The sequence below is a fragment of the Dipodomys merriami genome, unplaced genomic scaffold (assembly GCF_024711535.1).
Source record: "Dipodomys merriami isolate MVZ:Mamm:240054 unplaced genomic scaffold, mDipMer1.0.p SCAF_8, whole genome shotgun sequence".
Taxonomy (NCBI): domain Eukaryota; kingdom Metazoa; phylum Chordata; class Mammalia; order Rodentia; family Heteromyidae; genus Dipodomys; species Dipodomys merriami.
In genome coordinates this window covers 9788201-9812926 of record NW_027206401.1, presented here as the reverse complement: position 1 = coordinate 9812926, position 24726 = coordinate 9788201, and the positions used below count along the sequence as shown (strand labels likewise).

General features: G+C 42.8%; 2 protein-coding genes across 4 annotated transcripts; both read right to left on the bottom strand.

Annotated features, from left to right (window-relative positions):
- Positions 1 to 2430: 2430 nt before the first annotated feature.
- On the bottom strand, positions 2431 to 12076 carry Fbxo5 (F-box protein 5). Its single transcript, XM_070010943.1, is given in 6 exon segments — positions 2431 to 3259; positions 4091 to 4270; positions 5182 to 5272; positions 6259 to 6979; positions 11679 to 11714; positions 11717 to 12076. Coding segments are annotated over 6 exon segments (1350 nt in total). The 5' UTR covers positions 11787 to 12076; the 3' UTR covers positions 2431 to 3007.
- Positions 12077 to 15494: 3418 nt separating this feature from the next.
- Mtrf1l (mitochondrial translation release factor 1 like) lies at positions 15495 to 24676 on the bottom strand. 3 transcript variants are annotated; one of them, XM_070011008.1, is made up of 7 exons: positions 24400 to 24676; positions 23474 to 23553; positions 22126 to 22309; positions 21491 to 21654; positions 20673 to 20790; positions 19438 to 19574; positions 15495 to 17896 (listed from the first exon to the last, which is right to left on the bottom strand). In XM_070011008.1, exons 1-7 carry the CDS (start codon positions 24647 to 24649, stop codon positions 17690 to 17692), a joined length of 1140 nt encoding a protein of 379 aa, XP_069867109.1. In that variant the 5' UTR covers positions 24650 to 24676; the 3' UTR covers positions 15495 to 17689. The 3 variants fall into 3 exon arrangements, with proteins under 3 accessions (XP_069867109.1, XP_069867112.1, XP_069867110.1); XM_070011011.1 differs by lacking the exon at positions 24400 to 24676 and adding an exon at positions 24305 to 24320 and having other exon boundaries at positions 15497 to 17896; XM_070011009.1 differs by lacking the exon at positions 24400 to 24676 and adding an exon at positions 24069 to 24161 and having other exon boundaries at positions 15497 to 17896.
- Between the last annotated feature and the right edge of the window lie 50 nt (positions 24677 to 24726).

The window sequence follows — 24726 nt, the reverse complement described above, 5'->3', positions numbered from 1 at the left end:
GGGGTTTGTGGAACATGCATATCCCCGATACAGGGTAAGGACTGAGGCGGGGACTGGGGAGATAATTGCTTCACAAAACAGTGCTGGGAACATACAGAATCTTATTCTAAAGCAAAAACCGACCTTAGCTAGCAGAACCTAGGGGGAGGAGAGAGCTCCTTGAGAACTGGTAGAAGTGCTGCAGCAGGAGGGTAGTAACTGAGATAATAGGATGAGATGGAGAAGATACATTAACATTAGTACTCACAAGAGCTGCAATCTAGTGTGGCTTTCCAAGTCATCCACTGGGAGCTGGCCAGAGATTTAGTCTAGACAGAGAGCCTCCATGCAGTGGGAAGACAGTTAGAAACAGCTGGAAGTGGGAATCATATCATTTAGAGACATCAACTAGAAACTAAATACAAGAGCTGTAGAGGTGGGCAGTGTAAAATCACTTGAACTGAAAGCACTCAGCTTTCCCCTCTGATGGCAACTGTCCCTGCTGCTGACCCCACAGAATCATCTCCCTTCCCCCTGAACACACCTCATGGTCTCTGGAGAGAGCCTGAGTCTGAAGTCCCATCTGATGCTGACACCCCTGGTGGACACTGATGCTGGGGAAACCTTGAAACTCCTCAAAATAGCATTGATGTCTCATCTCACCTGGCTTCTATCTACGCCCCTCCCACTTCACTTTTTCTGCCTAAAGGAACCCTAGTTGTAATAGGCCATTTCCCCTTCAGGCGGGGCGCAGGACTTGGTTGCCCTTCCCAGACTTTCCTCCCCAAGAAAATCTATTGGTCTGTTGAGTTTTGCTTTTCCTTTTCTTACAGTGTGAGTTGAAGATGAGCTGTTCCAAGTGTTTACCTGACTGAAGTTAAGTCAGACACCCCAGGGGTGCAGCATGAACTTTCAGACATGATAAACATTTCTGCATCCCCTTGAAGGTGACAGATGAAGGCCAGAAGCAGAATGGGAAATGGTGTGCACCAATGGAGCAGAGCAGAACAGAACAGAGTAACAGCACCCAGCCCTACCCATAAGCCAGGCCTTCTAGGTATTAGGCCAGCTCCTGGCACGCTAGCTATCTGCAGCTGGGTGAAGATGTTTCATTGATGCCTTTACGACTAATCTCTTTAGGGAAATGGAAGTGTGTCTTATCCTTCTCCAAACTCCTTTTAGGGTTCTGAATCTTTTTTCTGTTTAATAACTTACAGGCTAGTAACAGGGCATTCTTTGCCTTTAATGCTTGTTTTTTTTGGGTCCAGTCATGGGGGCCTGAACTCTGGGCCTGGGCGCTGTCCCTCAGCTCTTCAGCTCAAGGCTAGCGCTACCACTTGAGCCACAGCGCCACTTCCGGCTTTTTTCTTTTTGCTTATGTGGTGCTGAAGAATCGAACCCAGGGCCTCTGGCATGCAAGGCATGCGCTCTACCACTGAGCCACATTTCCAGCCCCTAATGATTCTTTTTTTTAATCGATCATTTTGTCCTGTGCTGTTTTTTGGCTAGCACTGTCCCTGTGGAGCCCAGGCTGGCTGGGGCCAGCTCAGTCTCAGCCTCCTGAAAGTTAGGATGTTTTTATTTTTTGTGCCATTACTATCAATTGAGTCAAAATCCCAGTCACACATTCAATTTTTTCTTCCTTCCTCACCATCTTTAACTCTTTTAACTTGTTTGCTTTCCTCCAGCAAACCTATCCTTTATAATTGAAGCAAGAAATGTCTTCCATGATTTTAAAATAAAAGCAAAAGGAATCCATGACCAAAGCCAGCACTGCAGAGAATACTGAAAATCATATATATATATATATATATAAATATAAATATGAGCTGGGAATGTGATGTGCCCAGGCTGAGTTCAAAAGAACCCATGACAACCAGGGAAAGAGTAAATTACACTAACACTAATTGTGTAACAAGGGGGAGGGGAACCTCAAGCAATATAAATATAAAAACAAGCAGACAGGAATTACTAGGTATCATTCAACAGTAACTGTTAATATAGTTTCAGTTCTCCAATTAAAAGACAGACTAGTATATTGGATTAAAAAAAAAAAGCCAGGCACTGGGTGGCTCATACCTATAATCATAGCTACTCAGGAGGCTGAGATCTGAGGACTGAGGTTCAAAGCCAGCTGGGGGAAGAAAGTCCTGGAGACTTATTTCCCGTAAATTGCACAGGAAAAGCTTGATGTGGTACTGTGGCTCAAGTGGTAGCACTAGTCTTGAACACAAAGAGGCTCAGAGACAATGCTCAGGCCCTGAGCTCAAACCCCAAGCCTGCAAACAAAACAAAACAAAACAGGACCTGGAAAGTAAGGCTCTGTTTCAAGTGGTAGTGCCTTAGCCTTGAGTGAATAAGCTAAGGGGCACGCCCAGCCCTGAAGTCCAAGCTCTAATACCAACACTAAAGACCCAACGGTTGTTTCTGTAAGAACCACACTACACTGACAAAACTTGTAACAACTTTATTTGTAAAATTTATATATATAGACATATTTAACATAAAAATACAAAAATATTTACACACATAAAAATATAAACAGGCTGTAGAAATAGGAAAAACAGCAAGATTTTAGAAAGGGTAAGTTTTTGGGAAATATACACACTGGAAAAAAAGGTTCAAGAAAAGTGACAAAGACATAGACAAGTTCGTTTTAGGATAATATTGATCTGGTAAAACCAATAAAATGCTAATAGTAAACCAGATTGTCTAGATGAAATTTCATTGTCTTCTTTTCCTGTAACATTTAATCAGTTCTTTATTATATCAGGTAGCAACCCTGATTTTTCTTTTTCTTAAAATAGTTGATATTTTCAGTCTGTACTGAGGTATTTTAAATTCCTTCACATTAAATTGTAAAATATTTTAAGAGGTTGTGTGTGTGTACCCTCTATTTACTGGGAGAAAATAAATCCCAGGTATAATATAAAACTGCAAAATACCATTATTTTTATTCATAAAAACAAATAAAACCTAATTTTTTCTCTAACCATGATCATTCATTCATAATTGTTTTAATAAGCGGTCACAATCTTCGTAAATTCTTTTTGCTTTTTTTAGTACCGGGTAAAGGACCAGTTTTACATGAGTCTTTTAAGAGCCTGCCATTTGAACAGTCTTTGTTGATGTGATAATCACATAGGCATTGTGTACAATAATCGAATCCACAGCCTTCCCGTTTGCAAGTTGCACGTTGTAAATAGCAATCGTATTTTGCAGGTGAATTACACCGAACACAGGCTTTGAGGCTTTCATTCTTTTTCAATGTTTTGGCCATCTGGGGGGAGTGGGGGAGAAGAAACATTAATTTTGGTAAGACAAAATACAATCTAGTTTTTAAAAAATAAAATACTCCTTGCCTCCTGCAATATTTGTGAAAATGTGACCATCATACATTAAATAATCTTTGCCCTTAGAAGTTCACTGTTTGATGGGATGAGTGGAAGGTATCCAGTAATCATTCATTTTTTAGTTCCTTCTCTTAAAAAAAATTACGCTGAGGTTTTCTAAATTAAGCTTGCAAAATTATCCACATTGGACAATTTAGTATATATCCCCCAGTGATTTGAAAATAAAATATCCCCCAGTGATTTGAGCAGACTCTCTTCTGCTTTGCCCTCTTCCTATTACAAAAGGTAGTGATTAGGGCTGGGAAGGTGGCTCAGTGGTAGAGTGCTTGTCTTGCATGTCTGAGGCCCTGGGTTCGATTCCTCAGCACCACATAAGCAAAAAGAAAAAAAAAAAAGCCAGAAGTGGCGCTGTGGCTCAAGTGGTAGCACTAGCCTTGAGCTGAAGAGCTGAGGCCCAGGCCCAGAGTTCAGGCCCCACAACTGGACCCCCCCCCAAAAAAGAAAAAAAGGTAGTGATTATAAAATTAAGATCTCCATTAATAATTTCCTAGTACTCAGGGCCTGGGCACTGTCCTTGGGCTTATTTTGCTCAAAGTTAGCACTCTACCACTTAAGTCACAGCACCATTTTTGGCCTTTTCTGTTTATGTGGTACTGAGGAATCAGACTTCACGATGCTAGGCAAGCACTCTACCACTATGCCACATTCCCAGCCCCTGTCCCGTGTTTTTAAATTTGGCAATTAGAGAAAAAATTTACCTCAGAAAATTCACTGTGTCGACTGTGAGTAGAACCTTTCTGATTGCCTTGACTGGATAATTTGGCTTGAGTGTTTCTGGAAGGAGCTTGGGTTGCTGACTTTTGAACAGAAGCTAACGCAGTTCTGATGGTAACATATTCTCTGGTTGAAGCATGTGGTGAAAACTTTATCTTGTTTTCCTAAAGAAGGTTTCATTTGAAGTTAAATTATTTTATTTTCTCTATTAATTCAATAGATAAGCACTTTGGTTATCTTTCTAAATATAAGATAAGCCAAACAGGAATGGAAGTGTTTGCTGATAATATCTACACACTCTAGGCCCACTTTTCTGCCAATTACATTCCATAGCTTCAAGTTTTCCCGGAATATAATTTCTTTTATTTAGCATTTCTCAATCTATTTTAGGATTTTGTTGGCATTCTTTTTAATGTTGAACAAACCACTTTTTCAAACACAGCCATACAGCATGATGCACAGAAATTCAAAGCCTAATTTGTCGACAGAAAGTATCTCTCAAACTGATATGTACTCTTCCTGCAAGACAATTTATTTTATAACTATATGAGCCAAAGGAATGACTGAAAATTCTTCTCATGGCCACTAGATGGCATTAGCCACATTCCAGTGCCACCTTAGCACTTTTATAGTTACATTTTCCATTAATAATAGCATAGCAATAAGAAATCTGAACATGAGAATTTAAGCAATACTTACCAAGAGCCACCTACATTTAGACCTAAGCCTAGCCAACTCTACACTTGAAATTTAATCATATATTGACCTTGATTCTCCCGAATATCCAGTAATCAATTATTTCAGCTTCTGAATAGCTGTGATTACAAGTATGAGCCACCAATACCTGGCATTTTATTTCTAGGGAGAACCCAAGAAATAAGTAACTGAAGTGAGATTTCTTTCTCTAGTTTTGAACTTGAAGCCTTAATGAGTTCTACTGAAAGGTTACTCTCTATCCATCCTTCAAGAATTTCAAGAAGGGACCCTAGGTTGCTTGGTATTTCATTCCCATTTCTCATGGTAAAAAGAGGGAATAACAGATCTTAACAGGAAAACATCAGCTACAAGGACTTACAAAGAATCTTTTCACTGCCTTCTCATAAGACTGGAATGCCCACTTATCATTTTCTAGAATCTTCTTCCAAGTTGTGCTCACTTTAGACAAACTAGAACATGAGAAAAAAAGGAAACAATTACAGTGTCATGAAGATGCCAAGATGAGTATAGTAAATAAAGTTAGTGCAAAAATGAAATTTCTATTTAGCAGTGGTCCTCTCCCCTAAGTTAATGTATCTGAACATTGTTTGCAGGAACTTACAATATATAATGGGACCCAAGGTGCTACATATTTTTTAAAGTTCCCCAAGTACTTCTAGTGTATCCAGATTAAGAACCAATTCACTATGCTTTATTTTTTTTTACACTATATTTTTTTACATTATCTGCAAAGACCTAGTCAGCAGCCAGCATTGTGCATACGAAATGTTTGATGAAAAATACCGACAAATTGCAAAGTACTCTAGGATTCACTATCTATTTTGTCAATAGAAGAAGTTTTATATTTATATTATCTTTAAGCTAGACAACAATAAAAACCAATACCTATTTGTATCTTTGTCTTTAGTTGGTCCACAAGCCCTAGAGCTATTATAAAGCCACATCTGCACAGTACTTCTAAATAATTTTCCAAAAATAATCAAAGAAATGAACCCATTGGGGAATTGGAGTCAATCCAGTTCAACAGTTTGTATAATCTGTTATTTCTCAAAACTACCCTATCCTAAACGCATTTCCTTGGTGAAAAGAAAAAAAATCACTATAAAGTTTCTAATTTAGTAACAACTAGATTGCTCTGTGCAGGTCTCTATATTTTCATCAGTGTCAAGGCTAGGAGAGTCCTACATCCAAAATGGCATAAAAGCAACAGAAATTCATACTTCAGGTATAAATCAAACCTGTAAACTAGAAGTTGCCTCTGGTTTTACAGTAAATCCCCACAGGGGCAACTGGTTAGATAAATGCTCCTACTACAATAGCAACCAAGCAAGTCATTATTACCATTAAGGAATACCGTGAGATGATTACACTGCATACACTAGTAATGCTAGGCCTACTAACACTAATGCATGTATTCAAAAGCAGTAGTACTTACCTGATTAAGTCCATCCCATTGAGCTGTGTCAAAATACTGGCTAGGAGGTGTCGAAGTCCCCTTCGGAAGAGTTCACTGAGAATATCTACACACTCTAGTCCCATTTTTCTGCCAATTACATTCTGTAGCTTGAAGTTTTCCCGGAATATAACTTCCTTTAGCATTTCTCGATCTACTTTAGGATTTCGCTTGGCATTCTTTTTTAATGTTGAACAAACTACTTTTTCAAAATGAAGAACTGGCAGCAAGTTTCTGTTGGGGTAAGAGTCTGAGCTTTCTGTGGGCGGCAGGCAGGACTGCGGGCTGTGTCTGCAGTTTTCTTCCAGCACAAGGCTACCTTCTTCATGTTCGCTGAGACTGCTTTGTTGAGTAAACGAAGAGTAGCCACTGTCTTCATAGAGTCTACTGGCCTCTAGTTCTTCCACATCACTCAAACTGTTAAGTGTTTGTTGCACACGTTGATTTTCTTTGTTATGTAGAGGTTTGCCTTTAGGTTCAAATTCTACAACTTTGGGGCTCACAACTGGCGATCCAATGTATGATAACCTTTCATAGTCTTTAATAGAATCTTTACAAGAACCTTCCAGATAGGGCAAGGTATAGGAATCTTGCTTTCCACTGTCATCAGATTTTGCCAGTTTATATTCAGAATGAGCTGGACTGCAATTAAAACCACACTTCATTCTGATGCAACTTTGACTGGAACTTTCGACTTTACAATCTACAGAAAGAACACAGCATTCTTAGTTGTATTATTCTAACACATCCCAACTTAATTTGGGCTGTATAAGGAATTAATTGTTTTACATTTTCTCAGCAATACTTATTGCCTATGAAGCTGTAAAATTAATCAAGTTTACTAATTACTGATAATATAGGAATATTAGTTAAATCTTGTAAGCATAAACATATTATTCATAAGATACTCCAGAACAGCTTGCTTCTGAATCTATAGGTGCCAACATTTGACTGAAAATATGTGCTATTAAGATATTGCACTTATGGGGGCTGGGAAGGTGGCTCAGTGGTAAAGCGCTTGCCTTGCATGCCTGAGGCCCTGGGTTTGATTCCTCAGCACCACATCAGCAAAAAGAAAAAAGCCGGAAGTGGCGCTGTGGCTCAAGTGGTAGAGTGCTAGCCTTGAGCTGAAGAGCTGAGGGACAGCGCCCATGCCCAGAGTTCAGGCCCCATGACCGGACCCCCCCCCAAAAAAAGATATTGCACTTATGAACAAGTAAGGAAACATGTTTAGAGTAGTGTTTATTTCCTAGACTTGAAATAATGAAATAAGTAAACATGGGTGGAGATGAGATATAGCAAAAAAAAAAAAAAAAAAAAAGCAAGAAAAGCACTATGTGACTCCCAGTTTTTATTCTGGCTGGATAGCTAGTTCACCACTACCAATAAGTCATTTGCAATTATTTCTGGACATGTATTGTTCACTAGAATTCATAATTACTAATTCAAATTCAAGCATAAAACCCCCCAAATCTGGTCAAGGTTGTCAGTTTCCCTCATTTGTCTTCTTAGCCATAGCTTAGTGAGAAGGAACATCTATCTGCCCCAATGGTCTTTGTAAGGTCCACAAAATCATTTGGTCCAAGACTGGACAAATACACAGGCTTTTCCTTGGCTGTCTATGTGTATTAAAAACTTTATGGATCTTGGCAGAGTAAAAGTTCCCCACCCAAGACGATCAGGGTTTTGTAGCTTTGCTGAAGGCAGAGTAGGTACAGGGCAGTAGTGCAGACATGATCTAATAAGAAAGCCTCTACACTTCCAGCTTCAGCATGAACTTAATATGCTGCTTCAAAGATGCCTCACATCCCATCTGAAAGTGAATGTGTAAGTAATACTTACCTGGCATTTAAGAGAGCCAAACTACTCTTCTCAACTATACAGCCAATGCTCCTCCCACTTTCACCCGGCAATGAAATTCTTTGGAAACAGACTTATTTGCAAGTCAACCCAATGAAGACATCGAATACAAAATGTGTTCTTGCTGAGCACCAGTGGCTCACACCTGTAATCCTAGCAACTCAAAGGAGGCTGAGATCTGATGATTATGTTTGAAGCCAGCCCAAGGAGAAAGGTCTACTTGACTCCTCTCTCCTATTTACCACCAAAAAGCCACAGTGGAGATGTGGTTTAAGGGATAGAGCATTAGCCTTTACCCAACAATCTATGGGACAGTGCCCAGGCCCTTTGTTCAAGACCCACAACTGGCACAAACAACAACAAAAAGAATTAAAAATGCTTCCTAGTGTATTAGTTACAAGCATTAGGAATTGTATTCTTATTCATGGGGATCCCACCTTATACTTAGTTACCATTATCTCAGAAGAGCCAGGTTTTGTCAAATTTTGACTTCCCTTGTACAAAGCCTCTAAATTGAGATTCATTTCATGGTCCTCCTACCACCCTCAGAGTTTATCTCTGAGGGGGAGGGTGTTTTGGAGAACAAACACAAGTGCATTATTCCAAGAGTAAATTTATCACTTACAATATTTACCTTGATCACCTGACATAAGTGCTAGTCAGGTTTCTGCATATGAAGTTAGTCCTCCATCATTTCTATCAATACTTACTAATGAATTTTAAGCTATAATCTGACAATATATTTTGTTGCTTATCTTATTCTACATTGGCATCATGGAATGGTTGTAGATTTTATTTTAAAATGTGAAATGAATGCAAAAAAATGATTTTTTTTTCATCTCCACAAAATATGCTGAATCCACCACCACTTATAGTAGTAATAAAAGCTGCTTGCAAAAGGTTAATTTCAGGTCTTTATACTTTCCAAAGATTAAGCCAAGTGTTTCTAAACAATCTGGTTAATACATTTATTCATATCATTGATCTGACAAAAGCCAGTAAGGGAGAAATTACCTGGTCCTTTAACCCCTTGATCTAGACAAATGAGGGTCAAGGATGTGGTTTTATTATTCAACCCATTTATCTAATACCAAGTTAGAGGGCACAGATGGCAGGGATGATCTTTTAGAGAAGGTGACACATTTCAGGAAAGTTCAGGAAGCCAAGTATAAAGTAAGTATCAATGGATCAATAAAGCTTGCAACTTAGGCTAAGAGATAACTAAAGTGATATATAGGACTTGTGAACAAGACCAGGACTAGTTTTTTCTAAGAGGAAGAGACATTTGGTTCCTATTTTGTAAAGATCACCAGCAGCTGTGAAGGATGGATAGCAGAAGGAATGAAGGTTATCAGAACTTCAGCAAGTTGGGAAGCAGGGGCTAGGATGGGAAATGAAGATGATTGAATAGATTCAAGGGCAAAGCCAAAATTAGTTTGCTGATGTACTAGATGAGCAATGATTAAGCAAAAGTGTAGTAAAAAAAGATTTAATAGTAAATACAATTCACTGAATCAAGGAAGATGGACAAATGCCCTTCAAAATCTGTTTCCCCTACCCATAATAGGGGAAGAAAACAAAACTGGACTGAAAGCAGAGTGCCTATCACAAGGGGGATATACACATATTTATATATTACATTGTTCCCAATAAGCATAAACACTTAGAAGTAGTAAGATATCCCACATATAATAGTATAAATTTAGGAAGCTGATCCAAGTTCAAATAAAAATCCCAGGGTTCAGGGCTGGGAAGGTGGTTCAGTGGTAGAGTGCTTGCCTTGCATGCATGAGGCCCTGGGTTCGATTCCTCAGCACCAAATAAGCAGAAAAAACCTGGGAGTGGCGCTATGGCTCAAGTGATAGAGTGCTAGGCTTAAGCTGAAGAGCTGAGGGACACTGCCCAGGCCCAGAGCCCCACAACTGACCAAAAAAAAAAAAAAAAAAAAAAAATCCACCTTTTCCAGTAGTAATTCTCAGCCCAATTATGAAAAATTGGAATTATAAAAGTTGAGTTTGGTCTTCCATTAAACTTTCAAATATAGATCTAAAATTCCATCTTAAATACAGTAATACTATAATTAAATTTGTAAGGCTTAAAAATGTTGACAACTCTTCCCAATATGTTAATGAAGTTTCAGTCTCCAGTACCTAGAAGACAACCATGTGGCCAAGATTAGGCAAGGCCATTACCTTATCTTAAGAATGTTAGGCCAGTTCAAGGAATAATCCTCAAGAGAAATGAAAAAAAAAAAAAGCTTATTTTCCAAACTCTCTGGGCCCAATAATTTTAAAACTTGACATTTCTTGAAGTGGGGGGTGGGGGTGGGGAGTAGAGAAAGCGAGGCACCAAATACTTCCAAAAGAAGGGGAAAAAAAAGTTAAAAAAAATAAGCCCACCATAGACCTACCACACTTCAGAATTCTGAGGGAGACTGAGGATTCCCAATCTCCTCCTACAAATAAAACTTGTTAAAATTAAGTATTTGGGAGTAGGGTCTCAATTTTCTAATAAAAAGTATTAAAAAAAATCAGGTTGCTGGGTTCCCCTCCCTCATTTTCTTGGTCACTAGCAAGGTAAAATGACTGTGTTTAGATTTGGCTGAGAGATTGCAACAAAGAACCAAGAATAAAGGTTAGAGGAGGGGGCCTTCCCCTTTTACTCCAGCTTGGAAATTAAAAAAAAGAATAAAAACCAAAAACCAGTTCTTAGGAAAACAGGGTTGGGGGGGGGGGCGGGGAGAGCAGCTTTCTAATTCTTAGATCATCCGCTAAATACGAGGTGCAAATCTATGGTTTTGTATGAAGGAGGGTTTTGCTTTTTTTAAACCTGCCAGGCAACCAACCACAGGCCTGGAGATTGAATTCTTCAGAAAAAGGAGGGATACCCCCCCCCCAAAAAAAGAGAGGAAACAGCCTCTGCTTGGATGTTCTGCACCGGCTTTGATCCGATGAGGAGGGGGGTCTCCATTTGGCGGGAGCAGGCCCGGAGACCCTTCAAAGTCGCAGGGGTGGGTGGGCCGTGCCCCGAGGGCGCGGACACGCGGAGCCGAGGCGGGAGATAACCGCGAGCTCGATTTCCCGCGCCCGCCAGCGGCGCAGGGGACGCGGAAAGTCGGGGAAAACGACTCGGGACGAGGGCGCGGGGCCGAAGCCCCCGAGGCGCGGGTGGGGAGCGGGGAGGGAGGGGGGACCCGGCCGGGCGGGGGCAGGGAAGGGGCGTTTGGCGCCCATTCAGGAGGGAGGGTGGGGGGGGGATAGGTGATCTCCCCCTCCCCCAGGGAACCGCGGCGCCCCGCGCGGCCACCGCCCGCCCCGCCCCGGCGTGGCAGCCCCGGGGCCCGCCAGGGCACCCCGGCACCCCGCACACCTGGCGGGTCCCCTCCGGGGCTCCCGGCCCACCCCGGTCTCTCCCTCCGACTCCAGAACCGTGGCGGCCGCCGCGAGGCCCCAGATGCTCGCGCCAGGCCCAGCAGGACGCGGGGCACCGGTGACGAGGCGCCTCCCTCGCCCCGCACCCCGCGATGCGCGCCCCGCACTTACTCTCTGAGGGGCGAAGGCGCCCGGCGGCGGTGACCGACTGGAGCTGCGCGGGCAGGAGCAGGAGCGGACGGGGGGCTGTGCGAAGCAGCTGCAGGGTCGCCGGCTCATGCCAGGGGACGCAGGGTCCGCCGGGTCCGCCTCAGGTGAAGGAATGCGGAGGCTCTGCCGGCCCGCCGCTGCTCAGACCTGAAACTCTTAAAAGGCGCCAGCTGGTACTTTTAAAATCTTTGAATTTGGTGCCCAAATCTGAGCGACCCAATAGGAAACGTCGTTCGTACGCGCGCACCAATAGGAAGGAGACGGGCGGGGACTCTCTCGCTTCCGTCCAATTGGAAGCCGCGGAGGCGGGGCCTCGCCGCGAAGCCCAGCCTCCTTCCATCAGGTCCGGCTCCGGCGGTCCGGAAAGATGCTGAGGCGGGGGCGGGGTCTCTGAGGATCGGAGCCCGCCGCCTGGCCCCACGCGGAGGGAGCCTACCACGCATGCGTACAGCCGCCGACTCCAGAACCGGCCTTCTGAAAATCCTAGCTTCAGCCCGCGGGTATCTCCGGCTTCTGCTTCAAGGTCTCTGACGAGCACTAAGGACACCCTTCTTTCTTCGGTCATTTTACAAGTGAAAGATCCGACAGCGGCGACTCCGGTGGTCGGGCAGAAAGACTTTCCGGAAGACGCGCCCTCCCCGCCCCCAGCCCCTGCAGTCCGCCTCTCTAGGATTTAGGCGCGCTCCTCTCTCTCCCTCCTAAACTCGCCCCGCCCACGGGCCGGTGCTTCTGCGCAGGCGCTGTAGGTAGGCGGTGGCCGCTGGCTTGGCGGGTTGGCGACTGCGCACTGGGGCCCCGCGTTTCCCTCCGAGGGCGGGGCGAGGTGCGGAGCGCGGGCAGGTTGCGCCGCGAAGGTGCTCGCGGGACCGAGGCGGCGGCCGGGTGGGCGGGCCTTCCGGCCGGACTGGGGTGGGGCTGCAGCGTCCTTGTAAATCGGGTAACTGTATTTTCCCCCTTATGTGCCGCGCTAGGTGCATGACTTTGTAGTTACGCTCTCCTTTCCCTTCCTTTCTATCTCAAGAGGCTAAAGCCTCCCTCCTAAATGTTCACTAAAAACCCAGTGGCTCACGGCTGTCCTGGCTGCTCAGGAGGCTGAGATGTGAGGATCGCGGTTCAAAACCAGCCCATCTCCAGTTAACCACCAAAGGCTGGAAGTGTAGGTGTGGCTCAGAGTGTAAAAGCACCAGCCTTGAGCTCGAAAGCCTGAGCGGGTTCAAGCCCCAAGATCCCCATACACGCACACACAAACACACGCGCGCACACACGCGCACAGGCGCGCGCACACACACTGCCCTGAGTATTTTTTGTACAGGAACGAATTCCCTGTTACTGTTACTAGTGACACTGCACGTGCCCCGCGTTGGCGTGGAAACGTTCTCTGCGCCCATCGTTTGCCTGGCACACCCACCCGTCCAGCCAGACATCGCGCGCCGCCTCCCCTAGGCCGGCTCTGGGGAGAATTGGCACACACCTCCCTTTGTCGTCAGCCTCCGGAGAATGTTCGACTCCCAGTTGTGTTCAGTCTAGTTGTGACAGCCTTGCGGGAGGCGGGGTGAATGAGTCCGAAGGGCTGGGTGGATCGGCCGTTATTTTTTAAATTTTCTTACACTTTGTTCACAGTAGAGATGTTTGCATTCGTTTTCATTTTTTAAAATGTTGCATCAGGGGCTGGAGGCGTGGCTTAAGCGGAAGAGCATCGAGCCAGCCCCCAGCAGGCCAGGGAGAGTGTGGTCCCAGCACTGGCCCACAAGACAAACCCTCCAAAACAACTCAGTGTAGCATTGATCAGTGCATTACATTTTGCACTCACGGCACATGCTCTTATTCTAGCCTGGCGCTGGTTCTAAGTCCTAACGTTCCCAAAGCAGAAAAGGCTTGAATGGGGGCTGGGAAGGTGGCTCAGTGGTAGAGCGCTTGCTCCTTATATGCAAATGGGAAAAAGGATGCCAGTAAGTGAAGGGATTGAAGAAAAAAAAAAAAAGTATACTGTACTGAGGTACCTATCTGCATTCTTGGAGATAGGTTAAGGACTTGGATGCTCAGAAAAATCTCACCATCTTTGAACCATCATCTGAATGTTGAACTGGCAACACAAAGACCTCTATAATCAGTAGAGAGAAGGCTAGAAAGTGTGGTAGAACTCACTAAGAGATGAGTCGAGAGGTAAGAAGCCCGATCTTGTAGGATATTGCATGTAAAGTTTAGAGTTTTTCTGATAGTGCTCTGTAGTTGTAAGAATTTAACAAGATGCTTTGTTATTAAAATCATACTAGGGCCGGGCGCTGGTGGCTCACACCTGTAATCCTAGCTACTCAGGAGGCTGAGATCTGAAGATCGCGGTTCAAAGCCAGCCCGGGCAGGAAAGACCGTGAGACTCCTATCTCCAATAAACCACCAGAAAAAACCGGAAGTGGCACTGTAGCTCAAGTGGTAGAGCGCTCGCCTTGAGCTGAAGAGCTGAGGGACAGCGCCCAGGCCCAGAGTTCAAGCCCCACGACCGACAAAAAAAAAAAAAAAAATCATACTAGGTTTCTTCTATGTGCTGTAAAAAAGTTAATATTAGCATTTAGTTCTCAAAATGACTTTAGGGTTAGGTTCATTTTATGATGGTCGTATTAGAAGTTAATTGATTGCTAGACTGACTGAGTCCTGCAGACCTGGAAGACTCCAGAGGAACACCTGATTGTGCTTAGAACCAAGAAGTCAAATTTCTCAGCAGAAGCCAGGCACTGGTGGCCAGGCCTATACTCCTAATTACTCAAGAAGCTGAGATCTGAGGGTTCCGGTCCCAAGCCAGCTCAAATACAGGATTCTTTATCCCATTAATCATGAAGCTAGAATTGTAGGAGCAGTTCAAGTGGTAGGGTGTCAACATAGAGCAAAAAGCCAAGGGAGAGCTCAAGGTCCTGAGTTCAAGCTCCAATATCAATACCCACAGGCATGTAGTCTGTGCACTTGGCTGTTATGCCAGGGGCATACCTACTATCCTGTTTGACCTTAGAGATCATGTATATCACCTCTTTTATCTTCAGAGATAGAGATGAAAAATACTAAGGGGCAATTTAATCTATAATCTACAAATTATCTTGTCTGGAATTCTTACTTTGTTGCAACTACCATAAACGTAATATGCATTAGCTCCTAAGTGGAACTGGTAACTATTATGGAGTTTTAAAATAACAATAGAGCTCTTATGTTTTAAAAAAACTCAGAAATTCAGCTATTTACTTTTGTTATAGAGTACCTGAAATGTTCTACATGTGGTCAAGCACATATTTAGAGACAAGTTATGAGTCACAAGAAAGAGAGTAGATAAACTGGTCACTTGTAAGCTCTAGCCTCCAGCTTGAAAGACACTATGGACCTGCACAAGTGAAATGACACCATAAGCATCTAGCTCAAATGCACTCTGTGTACTATCATGAAAAAGGCTTATAAGGCAAAAGGAATTGGCAGCCGGTTCCAAATTCAAGAAATGTGAGAGAAACCCACCAAATCTGATTCATAACCTAGATCTTTGTGTGAAGCAGTTCTAACACATTTGAGGGAGAACTGGAAAATTTTGAATTATTGAGTATTTAATTTTAGAACTAGGCTTAGGTGGCTCACATCTGTAATCCTAGCTACTCAGGAAGCTGAAATCTGAGGATCATACATGGAAGCCAACAGGGCAGGAAAGCCCAGTCAAAAGGGGCTCAAGTGATAGAGTTCCAAACTTGATTGAAAAGCTAAGGTATAACACTCAGGCCCCAAGTTCAAGCCCCAATACTGGCACCAAAAAGCAAAAAAAGGTATTTCGGATTTACTGTGAATTATGCTAAGTGACAAATGCCATTTACTGAAAGTGAAGTCTGAAATATTTAAGGGTGAAATGTTGACCTTTGCAATTTATTTCCAACACTAACCAAGTATGAAAACATATTACTGAAAGCAGGCAGTGAGTATGCTGTTGCCAGTGAAATTTATTGCCTCTGAGCATTAAATCACCACCCACTGCACAGAAAGACCCTGGTCTTCATCCATTTGTGTTGCTGTAACATAATACTGCACTTAGGTAACTTATAAAGAACAGACATTTACTTCTCACAGGCCTGCAGACTTCAAAGTTCAAGACCAAGGTGCTGTCACCTGTTGTCTCAGTGCCCTCTTGCATTTTCATATGGCTGAATGCAAGCTAGCCAAACACTGCAACATTTTTTTCCCGGTAGGTCGTGGGGCTTGAACTCTGGACTTGGGCACTGTCCCTGAGCTCTCTACCGCTTGAGTCACAGCGCCACTTCTGGTTTCCTAGTGGTTTATTGGAGATAAGTCTCAAGGACTTTCCTGCCCAGGCTGGCTTTGAACTGTGATCCTCATTTCTCAGCCTACTGATTAGCTAAGGATTACAGGCATGAGCCACTGGTGCTTGGCTTCGCTGCAACTCCTGTGTTGCTGGTCTTGGGGTTTGAACACAGAGCCTGGGTACTATCCCTGAATTTCCTTTGCTCAAGGCACTGTACATATGAGGCACCCACTTTCAGCTTTTTGGTGATTAATTAGATACACAAACTTTTCTGCCTAAGCTGGCTTTGAAATAAGATCCTCAGCTCTCACCTTCCCAAGCAGCTAGAATTACAGGTGTGAGCCACAAGCACCTGGCTTAAAAAGATTCTTTTCTGAAGGCATTAACACCACTCACGAGGGTGAACTCTCATGACTTATTGTGGGACTCGGGGTCTTAATACTGCCACACTGGCCACACCTGGAGTTTGGAGCATGTGCATTCAAACCAGAGCAAGCTGTGTATTTCTTTTTACCCAGCTAGCACTATAGTAAGCTGTTAGTCCAGGGCAATGGGAGGAACAGTGGTGTAGGCAAGACTTCACTTCTATTCTGTGGCACAGCTACTGGGTCATCCTTAGGTACTGATAACTTGCATCTACTTGGCCAGCCATGGGTACCCACATATTTGCTAACACATTATTTTGGGTATTTCTGAGGAAGCTTCAGATAAAACTAACATTTAAATAAGTGAATTCTGAGTAAAACAGTGCTTCATGTCAGTAGATTTCATCCAATCGGTTGAAGGTCCATGTGGTACCAAATAACAGCCTCCTCTCTAAGCAAGACATTAAGCAGACTGCCTTACGATTCTTCCTGGGTCTCTTAACATGCTTTTACACTGCAGATTTTGACTCATCAGTCTCAATAACAGGAGCTAATTGTTGCAGTAAATCTATACACACCCTATTCTGCTTCTCTGGAGAACCTGATGCAGAAATTCAGTAAGGCTTACCATCCAAATTTTGTTCACACACTGATTGGGGGAAGGAGGGACTTGTTTTTTAGTCCTAAGGGACTACCTGCAAGACTCATTCACCAGCTGCACAGCAGCTCTGGCTCAGAAAAACCCAAGGCAAGCTCCATTATGAGGAAACAGGAGCCCACTTTCAGTGTATGCTTTCACTGAATAATCTTTTCCAGTCCTACTAGGTTACTCTCCATTCTAGTATATCAACATTTACCTTTATACCTTTGTAATCATTAAGTCTATTAACAGTCAACTAATAACATGGTTTATCTCCTAAGACAATATTTTAAGTGTGGAATTCTTTGTCAGTCATGGGGCTTGAACTCTGGGCTTGGGCACTGTCCCTGTGCTCTTCAGCTCAAGGTGAGCGCTCTACAGCGTGAGCCACAGTGCCACTTCCAATTTTCTAGTGGTTTATTGGAGATAAGACTCTCACTGACTTTCCTGCCCGGGCTGGCTTTGAACCGAAATCCTCAGATCTCAGCCTCCTAAGTAGCTAGGATTATAGGCATGAGCCACTGGCGCCCGGCTAAATGTGGAATTTTTTTTTAAGTCAAGCCAAATTTTGTTCACCCACTAAAAGCCTTACATAAAAATCATTTTCCCAAGATTTACATATTTACACACAAACAACTAGCTACTAAAAATTTTTCCTTATTTTATGAAAAGCATGAGTAACAAATCAACTTAAGTCTTTTTTGGAAATGACTTCTACTAAAGATTCATAATCAGCATAGTCCTTCAGTGACTGTATGAGTTCATCCAGCAGACAGTCTCCTTGCATAAAACCTTCCAGATCATGCAGTGATTTGTTTATTCTATGATCTGTGACTCGGTTCTGTGGAAAATTGTATGTTCTTATTTTCTCTGATCTTCCTTTAGTTCCAACCTAAATATATAAGAAAAGACATGAGATGCAGTTAGATTCAGATAACTTAAGCTTACAAGTTTAGCTAACTTTGGTACGAGGTTCTTGATTTGCAATGACTCAGTGCTAAAACCAAGTTTTAAACATACTGAGTCCCCAAATAACATAGGGTTCATATGATAAAGAAAAAGAAATGTGTTTTTTAAAATCACACAAGTTAATGTTTATATGCTTCTTCTCTGTGAATTCAATGCTGACTTTAGGTAACTTATTAACTCTAAACTTTAATTTTCATGTTTGTAAAATTCAAATACTACCTCCTACATAATGAGAGCTGGAAGACATGGTATGTTAGTAGCTAATAAACATAATCTCTGTGAATGAATATGGACATCTTGAGGGTGACGAGGTGATAAATGATCCCATATTGAGAAAGTCCTATGAAGACTCTGTAAGGTATAAAATACGAACTAGAAAATGACAGTAGTTTGCTTTCCAGCTTCCATAATTTCAAGAAGTAAAAGTAAATGGGGTTAGAAGCCACTCACACCCATAATCCTAGCTATTCAGGAGGCTGAGATCTGAGAATCTTGATTTGAATCCAGTCTGGGTAAGATTCTTTTTTTTTTTTGGGGGGGGGTCCGGTCATGGGGCCTGAACTCTGGGCCTGGGCGCTGTCCCTCAGCTCTCTACCACTTGAGCCACAGCGCCACTTCCGGCGTTTTTCTTTTTGCTTATGTGGTGCTGAGGAATTGAACCCAGGGCCTTAGGCATGCAAGGCAAGCGCTCTACCACTTAGCCACTTTCCCAGCTGGGTGAGATTCTTATCTCCAGAAAACTACCAAAAAAGCTGGAAGCAGCAGCTACGGCTCAAGTGGTATAGAGTGCTAGACTTGAGCAAAAGCAGCTCAGGGATAGCACATAGGTCCTGAGTTGAAGCCCCAGGACCAGAATAAAAAAAGTGAAGGGGATTCAGTGCATCTTTTTTTCAGTACTTTGACAAAGTCTGAGAAAAACTTCTTTGGATACAGAAAATCGGGTAAAGGTGTAAAATTATTACCCAGCAGGCATAGCCTGTATTTAAGCTACTTGTTTTCTTTTTTGTCTTTTCTTTTTTGGTACTGGGGATCGAACCCAGGACGTTGCACTTGCTAGGCAAGCGCTTTGCCACTGAGCTACATCCCAGCCCTAAGCTACTTGTTTTCTTATTGGACCAATATATGAAAATAATTTTACATATAAAACATGAATTCAAGCCAGGTGCCAGTGGCTCACCTGCAATCCTAGCGACTCGGGATGCTGAGATCTGAGGATCACAGTTCAAAGCCAGCCCAAGCAGGAAAGTCTGTTAGCCTCATATCTCCAAATAACCACCAGAAGTGGTGCTGTGGTTCAATGTAGTAGTGTGCCAGCCTTGAGCAAAAGAGCTCAGAGACAGCACCCAGGCCTCAGTTCAGACCCTAGTTCAAGCCCCAAGACCAATAACAACAACAACAAAAAAATAAACCTGAATTAATCTAGAACCATTTTATATTCTTCAGAAGCATTAAGGTTCATTTTACCTGGACTTTCCTAGCACTGTATCTTTTACTTGTTTCTTCCTCCAGATACATGCTGTACAGCTTTGCACGCAGCTTTTTCATAGCTGTTTCTCTGTTTTTCAGTTGTGATCTCTCTTGCTGGCACTCAGAAACAATACCTGAATAGTGTTAGGAGTATGAAAGAATTTTATTTATTACCAAGGAATATTCCCTTCTCATCCTTTTTCTTCTACCTTCATGTGAAGAGAAAAACAGGACTGTATAACATATTTAAAGCTCTAACAATTTTGTAACCCTTACCAGAAAACTCAACATTTAAGTCTGAGCTATAACACAAAGCATTTCATATATTAAAGGTAGATACTAGACAAAACATTTAGATTTAGTACAGTTTGCCCATATCCTCAGATAAAACAAAAAAAGCTACTGAGGAGAAATACATATGCATATACAGTATACACTAATAAACTGGCTGGAGGTATGGTTCAAGTAGTACAATCTGCTAGCAAGCATGAAACAAAGCCCTGAGTTCATACCCCAGGACTACCAATTAAAAATAAGTAGCATATATATTAGCTCAAAATCCTATTACTACAGGTAATACTTAGTATTTTTGAGGATTTCTTTTGCCCCTGTTCCCCATCTGAAAACATTCACTCTCTGCTATTTTTTTAAACAATTTGAGGTGTGTCTTAATGCATCAGGGAACAACCAGTTTTTTTGAAATGTTTTAAGTGGTTGTAACATTTGCTTTTAGAGACATACTTTCAGGGCAGGGAAAAGCTAGGCAGATGATAGGGATTTAAATATCACAGGAGAAAACGTAGGTCTGACTGGGGTTCTTTATACTAAGTGAGCTGAGCAAGGTGAATGTAGGAATTAAAAATTTGTTCTTTTTGAAATTTCTTACATTAGTTTTTTTTTGGTGATGCCTGGTCAAAACTGGCTTATAGTATGTATTCTAGGTAGAAGTCCAACACTTCCATTTTCTCAAAGGAGATTATGTTGTCCAGTCCCCCAAGAGATTAAGACCAGTGATTTAGAGCACAGTCACTAATGTAGAAATCCACTTGAAAACCCCGCTTCTGTCTGGCTTTGCAGAGTATAAGCTAAAGAATCTAAATAAACCAATTTATTGGCAATAGTCCTTCTAGTATATATTTCTTTGATAACAGGAATTTTCAGAGAAAATTAGTCAGATCCTTCAAAAATTTGTTTTTTCTCCAAAGGCTTAAATAGCAAAAGTAAGTACACACCTGTTGGAAGATGAAGTATCCGGACAGCACTGTCTGTGGTGTTTACATGTTGACCCCCAGCTCCACTGGCTCGCTTAGTGTCAATTCTCAAATCTTTTGGATTAATCACCAGATTAATCTATGAAGAAAAATTTGACTTAAAATTCTGTATATCATGTGTATTATTTCTGGGAACTACGGACTGCTCCTGGCAGTAAGAATGCTACAATTCCTAAACCTTATGTTCCCTCACACAACTCCCCCCCAACTGTTGCTAGAAACATTAGATGATATATGACTCCAGTTTCCTCCTGTTTCTTAAAAGCTCCAACTACCTCCAAGATGCTTCAAATCAAAGTGACTCCTGCCATTTGCTGTCTCCTACAACTGTTCTATTCCTTCTCTAGGCTTCTTAGACAAATCAGACCTAGAAAAAAAATTCCTTCAACACTCTTACAGAACTCAAAGTTAATAATAGAAAGCCTCAATCTTTCTTCTCAAAAAATTCATACTAATTCCTGAAAAACACAAGTTTCCTATCACACTTTTCATGAGAAGGAAAAGCATAACAAAAATTCACACAAAGCAAAGTCATTCTGAAGACAATCACAGCCTGTTCTATTTTACCTAGGAAGACAGTTTCACAATGTCTATGTAAGACTGGCTCATTTGTATATTTAAATTCTTACCATTTGTTGTAAAGTTACATGTTTTGTGCTAAGATACAATAAACTGTCAACAGCAATGCAAAATGTGAGAAATACCAAGATAAGAAAGTTCAGTAAACTCTTGAGTGTGGCTAATTAAAGGTAACCATTTTGCTAAGTCCAGAATATTACCTCAGTAGGTTGGGGCAAGATTGCCACCGTCATGGTGCTAGTATGTACGCGGCCTTGCTTCTCGGTCTTTGGTACTCGCTGTACTCTGTGTACCCCTCCTTCATATTTCATGTGTTTATAGGCATCTGATCCCCCAATGCTGGCAGATGCATGTCGAAGGCCACCTTGAAAATACAGCGAAAATAGAATTCTTTTTAGTATTTCTATATATAAATTCTACATATAAATACCTGTCCATCACATCTACTATTTTGAAATAAATAGAAAAATTGAACCACAAAAGAATATAATCACAGAGAATGCAAACTATTAGCAAGTCTATCATGTTCAATGCTTTAATATGTAGTCTTTACTGCTTACAACTGCTAAACATGCATGTATGGTGCAAAACTGACATCAGTGACCTACCAAAATGACTTCTTTAAACACCATTATTAGTCAGTGATTATTACTGAATGCCTATCATTTTTTGCAGCCTTTTCAATATATGTTTAACATTCTAAGTTATTAGGTAAATAATGAATATAACACTCTTTTGACTTGCTGACAAATAAGTTCAAGTCAGGGTCTTGCTAAGATACATGTGGAAGAATTAAATTAATACTTTGCCAAAGCAAATTGACTGGTTTACTGACCTATTTCACTTGGAAAGTATTCCAGGATTTCAAAATGCCATCTTTTAAATGAAGCATATTGCTGATACATATCAAATATCTCTGAAGTAAACAACATTGCCTCCTGACCCCCAACTCCTGCAGTTACCTCCAGGATCAAATCATTTTTATCTGTTTCTTCTGAGGGAACCAAAAGAAAGATAATCTGTAAATTAAAAGAGTAATGCCCCTGCTATAATAAAGAATTATTTAAAATATAATCTATGATAAATTTCTCTTAGCAATTCATTTAATGCTGTTTAATATTGTTCAACCATCTTACAACTAGAAATGCATAACTTCCACAAAATATTAACATTACAACGATATTATAAATGATATAAAATTCATCTAAAACTTGAAGGCTTATTTCTTCTTGAAGTTCTTATGTGCTTTTTATTAGTCCTCTATTCAGTGAATAGGAATTAAGTGCTTGTAAGTGAGGCATTATACCTTATGTAGAATGCAACAGAAGATTCTAGCTCTATTCAAATTTAAGGCCTGGTAGGGCCTCAAATAAAAGCACTTAGTCCGGGCACTGGTGGCTCAGGCCTGTAATCCTAGTTACTCAGGAGGCTGAGATCTGAGGATCACAGTTCAAAGCCAGCATGGGCAGGAAAGTCTGTGACTCTTACCTCCAATTAACCACCAGAAAACTGGAAGTGCAGCTGTGGCTCAAGTGGTAGAGCACTTGCCTTGAGCTGAAGAGCTCAGGGACAGTACTCAGGCCCAAAGTTCAAGCCACAAGACAGAGCAAAAAACACAAAACAAAACAAAAAAAACACTCAAGTTGCTTTGTGTTTCTTTAAGCTTTCTTATAAGGAAAACTTGTAATATTTGAAGGCCAGAACTGGCTAACAGTACTGGACACAAAGATAAAGACATAATTACTGTGTGCTCTCGGCTCTATAACCTCTCTTCCCCAATTTTCCATCCCCTTAAAAACACAGGAGGAAAACATGGGCCACTGTTTTATTGCCTTTCCAGGAAATGCTGATAATTTGAGACTTGTTTTATCCTTTTTACCATAATAAATAGGACCATATGAAGTATGTCTTTTCCAGCATTCAGTATTTTGTTTGAAGTTAATGCTAATATTATATTACAATGTATTGATATGTCAAGACACAACACTGTATATCTGACATAATTGTTGAAAACTGCACCTCAATAGTTTAAAAATATTAAAAGTTTAAAAGTACCAAGTTTTATTTTTTAAATACTAATTATTTCTTCAATTATCTTTACAAGCCTCTGAGAAAGTAAATAAATTCTTAAGTGCATAAAGTGCATAAAGTACATAAATTCTTAATTTCCACAAATACCATACCTGTTGCTTCAACTGACTTATTTCTTTTTGACACAAAGCGACTTCATTTTCTGCAAGTTTCCGTAAATCTTCATTCTCATCTAAGAGGTAGAATTACATTATCATAAGCAATGCTGTATTGTCAACAGATTTAAGAGGTTTATTGCGGCAGATAAAGGGCACTTTATCTTTCAATAATGATCTAGGAGTACTTGATATATTAATTCTCACAAGAATGTAACTGTAAAACTAAAGAAAAAAATCAGTGTAGATGAATATATAAAGAAGCTAAACTTTTCTAAAATTTCGCCCTTATGAAGGAATTCACCTTAAAAAACCCCAAAAACTGAGTTTCCTACTTAGGCTCTACAAGAACAAATGAATGCATTTAGTTGTTTTTCGTGTCCTATCCAAAGGAAAGGTGGCTGCAAGGGAGTGAAAGTGGGTTTGGATGTCCAGGCGGCGACTTGGTGAAGCGGGCAAAGGAATCGCGGGAGGCCGCCGCGGTGCAGCAGGGCCCCGCCCCCCTCACCTCCGGTCCGGGCCTGACCGTGCAGCAGGGCCTCGGCCTCGCGCGGTTCCCGGGCCCGCACCGGCCCCCGGGGCCTGGCCTTACCGCGCAGCAGGGCCTCGGTCCCGCGCGGTTCCCGGTCCCGGCCTCGGTCTCGCGCGGGTCCCGGCCTCGGTCTCGCGCGGGTCCCGGCCTCGGTCTCGCGCGGTTCCCGGGCCCGCACCGGCCCCCGGGGCACGGCCTTACCGCGCAGCAGGGCCTCGGTCCCGCGCGGTTCCCGGTCCCGGCCTCGGTCTCGCGCGGTTCCCGGGCCCGCACCGGCCCCCGGGGCACGGCCTTACCGCGCAGCAGGGCCTCGGTCTCGCGCGGTTCCCCGTCCCGGCCTCGGTCCCGCGCGGTTCCCGGCCCCGCCTCCGCCCCCAGGGCCCGGCCTTACCGCGCAGCAGGGCCTCGGTCTCCCGCAGCTCCCGCTCCTTCTCTCTCAGGAGCCGGGCCGCAGCCACCAACTCGGGGCCCCGGCCCTGTAACTGGGCCTCTGGGCGATCCAGTAAGGTCCTCAGGGGCCCGCCGCGGGCGAACAGCTCCTCCAGGGGCGGACCACCGAGGCTGAGGGCCCGGGGGCCCGGGCCGGGCGCCAGGCGGGCGCGCAGACACCGCACGGCGCTCCACAGAAGCCCGCAGCGCATCCTCAGACCCAGCGCCCGGCGGCCCCAGGGCCGGAAGTGCCCGACGGGAACAGCCTCAAGTCTCGCGACACTGTGAG

Coding starts and splice junctions, on each gene's coding strand:
- Mtrf1l (XM_070011008.1), bottom strand. CDS start 24,649: ATGCGCTGCGGGCTTCTGTGGAGCGCCGTGCGGTGTCTGCGCGCCCGC. Junction 22,310..23,473: donor TAAGTCAGTTGAAGCAACAG/GTATGGTATTTG, acceptor TTTAATTTACAG/ATTATCTTTCTTTTGGTTCC. Junction 21,655..22,125: donor ATACTTTCCAAGTGAAATAG/GTCAGTAAACCA, acceptor TGTATTTTCAAG/GTGGCCTTCGACATGCATCT.